Source organism: Cicer arietinum, chromosome 4, assembly GCF_000331145.2.
Source record: "Cicer arietinum cultivar CDC Frontier isolate Library 1 chromosome 4, Cicar.CDCFrontier_v2.0, whole genome shotgun sequence".
Lineage (NCBI taxonomy): Eukaryota > Viridiplantae > Streptophyta > Magnoliopsida > Fabales > Fabaceae > Cicer > Cicer arietinum.
In genome coordinates this window covers 58758956-58764046 of record NC_021163.2, presented here as the reverse complement: position 1 = coordinate 58764046, position 5091 = coordinate 58758956, and the positions used below count along the sequence as shown (strand labels likewise).

The following is a 5091-nucleotide window of genomic DNA, read 5'->3' as shown; positions in this document are numbered from 1 at the left end:
TGCGAACAATCTCAAGGTATTTTCATATGGATTTGGATCCCGGGCTATGTAAATGTTCATCATCTCTAAACCACTAAAACTTATTGGGTTTTTCAACATAAAAATATATCAGTGGGGTCTAAAACATTTAATAGGAAGATGATGAACATAACCCTTCATTTTGGTTCAAACATGAAAGGATCAATGTCCGAGACCAAACCAACAGTCAACAAACAGCAAGAAACCCAAATCCCTATTTGATTGAAAGTTTCAAGGATTATATGTCGAGAATATTAAGACAAAAAAAACTGATACAAAGTTTCATGAATTATCTTTTCCGGCTGCATGCTTGCATGGAATCTGTTGGTTTTGATTCTTCAGCTCATCACCAGCCACCAAAAAGTATGCAGTGTGCCTGAGAAGCAAGAGCATTGTGGTTGTTATCACGATGGGGTAACCATTTGCCAAAAAAGTTTGATTTTAAGTAAGAAACTACCTGAAGAAGTTCATCATTCTTATCTTTGAGTCATCATCAATATCTGGAGAAGTGTCCAACGCTTGTTGCATGTGATGTAACCATCTCTCTGCAGCTTGATGCGTGACAGGAAACGGTCGATGCCGACCAATTAGAGCAGGATGTCCTGCCACATACCAAGGTTCAATGTTCAAACTTCAAAAGTTAGTTGATGAATAAAAACAGCAAGTTCTAATCAGGAGGAGACCTTTTGCACATATCTTATATATATGATCACTAACTTTTATGTATGAAAATTCAGTTACAATTACTATACTTTCAACTGGAAAATAAGAGATTCAATCATGCCTTTGAAGTGGGACAGAGGACAAAAGTGATTAATGGATGAAATGAAACTGCATATAATTATTACAGAAATATCTTCACAACCATGTCAACGTATAATCAGTATCACAGTTAACAAGCTGATAAAAGGGTAGCTCTTTTTTGTCAGTCTTACTACATATGTTTGATTAGATTTAGAGTAACTCTATTACAAAAGGATTTGGATCCAAACTTTCCCTAAAAACCAAGACATGGTTCTAATTTGAAGAAACTTATAACTTGTAGCCTTATAGGAGCGCCTCTCCCCTTATAACGATTTTATGTGGCAACACAAAGTTGTCAATTGCGGATTGCCAAAAATAATGGTTTGTTCAAATTCTATTACGCAACAATACTATAGCACTATTATTTGAGAACATTAACCGATTTTCCACATAGCTTTCAAGCAATTTTAAGCAATACTATAGCCCAAATTGCCACATAGCTTTCAAGCAATTTTAACCATTTTTTAGCTCAATATTGATTATACAATAAGTAACCTATACATGACCCCACCAAGACTACTTGAATTTGGCTATAATTGCAACTTTGTTTCATACATAATAATAAAAATATTTTATTGACAAGCAATTAGGAGTTGGAGTTGCTTAAATAGGTTCCGTAACTCAGTTTTAAGCAACAAAAGATGACAAATCAGCACACTCCTATGGTAAAAGAAGCTGAGAGATAGAACTTAAGAAATAAGGAACTATTAAGTTCCCTATATCGGAGATGCTCCAAGTGTCTATAGATAAGTTAGATGAGAGGGTTTCTTCAACTTATGCAATAAGTTATTATTTAAAGTTTCATAATTATGAAAAAATATTTTCATATTTTCTCAATGAAAAAAATTTGGTGAAGATTATCCGAACTCGCTCATTGTTAGAATGAAAAGAATATTTCATAATGCAAGAAAACTCACTCAGCTTTGATTTATATTAAAAGAAAACTGAGTTTTTCTCTCTGCAATGAGATCATATCCTACTATTCAAAATCATAAGGGCATGTTCAAGGACACTAAAGATTGTTTTCAAGATAACTTCTATATTTTGAAACTGGACTTTCAATAGAACAACCCTCTGTAAATTTGACATACTCTCTTGCTTCAATACTCTGGATTTTTATCACTAGATTCACAGCAGTCAATAATTCCTGCAACCATTGTAATTAGGCCGCGCCTCAATAGGTCCCAATTTTTACCAAACAAAGTATTGTGTTTCTACAAAAATTTGCGTAAAATATTAACTCATCCTGGCTATGCATGTTAACTAAGTCAGGCCAAAATGATGCAGTTTTCAGGCCTAAAATTAAGGAGTCCAACCCAACCTAAAACACTAGCTCATTCGACTAGCAAGTCAGGCTTCGGCAAATTGAAAACTCGAATTTGAACCATCTGATCTTAACCAATTGTTTAGATCATTAACTTTGGCGAATGCTGAATGGTGATTGCATCAGGTCAATCCAACTATTTCAACAACCACTAACCAATGCTACTATTAGATACCCTAATTATCTTTCTCTCACCACTTTATTTTGCTTAGCAAACATCATTTGAGGATCGCAATAGCATGTGTTATGAAATGACTAATTTGCATCTCATCAGAAACTATATATAATACAGACAGAAACAACATCACTTAGAATTACAATAAAAAAAGAGAAAAAACAATAAAAAAGAAAGTACCTCTTCTCTGAGAAAAAAGAGGAGGACCACCCATTCTTTGAACGAAAAATTCGTACTGGTTTTGAATAGCTTCTTGTTTGTTAGAATTGGCAAATATTGAACGAAACCATTCTTCATCGTCATCGTACACCCTATAACGGAAGTGAAACAGTAAAATAAAATAAAATGAATAATAATTGTTTATGGAAATTATAAAAGTGAATAGAAACGAAACCTGGTGTAGAAATTGGTGGAGAGATTAATGAAGGTTTGAAGACCAAGTTTGTTGAAGAGATTAGTGTCGTCGATGGAGAAAGCTTGAGCAGTGGGAACTCCGCTCCATTCAGAAGCTTTTTGTTGTAGAGTCTGCATTTGTTTGAACGACACGATTTAACTAAAACGGCAATTATATGTGATTTAAATTTATAGAGTTGTGTTTCGCGTGGGTTGCACGAGAATAGAATAGATTCAATAGAATATGCTTATAAATTGAATCTGATTTGATTGTGAGATCACAAAACTGTGGGCGTTTATTCTCTTCTCTATTGCTCGCTCACTGCCTCAGGTAATACCGTCAATACACATTTCTCAACCATTTCTTTCAAATCATTTAAATATTCTTTTTATTTTTGCTTAAATTCATTTTTATTCTCTTTACTTTTTTTTAATTGTTCTAAATAATTAACTTTAATTGTAAAGATATCTCTTTTTTTTTTTTTGGTTACAATATATGGAAAGAATCAAATTTTGTTTTACAAACGCAGCCATTTGCTGGCTACGGAATTTTTTAGGCAGCTTGGATTATACAAAATTTATTTATTTTTGCTTAAATATTTTTAGTTAATTGACACTTGAAATATTGTCACTTTAAATGATAAATTATGAAAGAATTTTGTATAAACACTCTTGTTGGCGCATAGAAACATGAATCAGCACACGCAAAATAATAAATAATCATTTTTAATTTTAATTAATTTTTTTAATTAATATTATTTGCTAATAATTTTGAATTTTTAGATACAATTTTATTATTACTTTTTAAATAAATACACTTTGTTCCATGACAACTATCATATTTGTGAAAAAAAATATCATTTCAAATTAAGTGATATTTATTTTTATTTTATTTTTTTGTCAGACTTGTGGACATTAAGAGTATTGAGAAGTGAAAAATCATTGAATCGAACACCTATATATCAATTATCTTGCTAAGAGAATGATGTCCTAATAATTTAAAATTTGATCGAAAGATAAATAAAATTTAAAGAAAAAAATTTATTTTAAGTATGATCGAACATAGGTTCTCTCAAATAAATTTTTAACTAAAACCCAATAATCACTTTATATCAATCACTTGTTTACCGTTGTCCTCTATTATAAACACCTATTGTTTTGTTCTTCATATATAATAGGAATATACGTAATGAATTTAATATGTTAAATTTGATTTTTTATATTCTAAAATAAATTAGTGTTATTAATAATTGTTTCTATAACAAGTATTTTACAAACACTTTTGACTCTTTAAATTAAGCGAGAATAATTAAATTCTTATTTTTAAGAGGAATAAATGACAAATAATAATTTAGAAAAATCAATTTAAAAAAGATATAAGGACTTATATCATCTACTCTCATTTTATATAATTAAACTAGCAAAATATCGGTACATTCGCACAAGTTTAAGTTGTTGCACGTAAATTAAATAGTCTCATTTTATACAAATAAATGTTAATTTTTAAAAATAATTTTAATGATGGAGTAGATATAACAATAAAAAAAGTTAGATTAAACTTAATATTAAACGTTTGAAATTATCATTTAATTTAAAAATTGATTGATTTAATCTTACAAATGTTCTAGTATATTAAATTATAATTTGTGAACTATAAATTTTTGGACTTATGCAACAATGATAAATTTTGTTTTGTATATAGTTTGTACAATAAATTATAATTAATATATTATAATTTTTCTTACACTTTTATCTGGAAGCTACTCAAGAGATGTTAATATAATCAAAAACATATTTCTTTTAACTAATTTATTATGTATTGGTTGTCAAAGGAAGATGAAATAATAACTAATGTATTATAATTTTTAAATATTGTTATTCAGTGTATGAGTTCTTCGACAAATTATAATTAAGGTTAAATATCTCTCACGGTCTCTTAACTTAATTTCAGGTAATAATTTTGCCATTTAGTTTTTCTTTCGATTTGATCTTTTAATTAATTTTAAGTAAGGATTTGATATTGATACTTTATATCTTCAATTGTTAACAATGATGTCATTTTTTAAAGAATTCAGATAAATTTATCATCATTTTCAAACAAAATCTAGAAAAATTATTATCAATTTAAAAAAAACATATATTTTACAAAGCACTTACAAAGTAGTTTACATTTGTAAATAAATGTTAGTAAATGTAATTTAATTTTTTTTTACATTTTTATGATTCAAGTGACATTGTAATAATCAATCACTAATTCATATTTTAATTAATTGACCTGTGAAAAATTATTTTTTAACTAATTGATCGCGATAAGCATTCATTTTGCATATAATTTGTACAGTCAGAAAAAATTCAATAGATATATTAATAATCAAAT

General features: G+C 28.6%; 1 protein-coding gene across 1 annotated transcript; it reads right to left on the bottom strand.

Moving 5' to 3' along the window:
- Positions 1-211: 211 nt before the first annotated feature.
- Positions 212-3076, bottom strand: LOC101502758 (group 2 truncated hemoglobin 3-2). Its single transcript, XM_004498488.4, has 4 exons — positions 2716-3076; positions 2502-2632; positions 476-620; positions 212-394 (listed from the first exon to the last, which is right to left on the bottom strand). The coding sequence occupies exons 1-4, from the start codon at positions 2850-2852 to the stop codon at positions 301-303; spliced, it is 507 nt and encodes a 168-aa protein (XP_004498545.1). The 5' UTR covers positions 2853-3076; the 3' UTR covers positions 212-300.
- Between the last annotated feature and the right edge of the window lie 2015 nt (positions 3077-5091).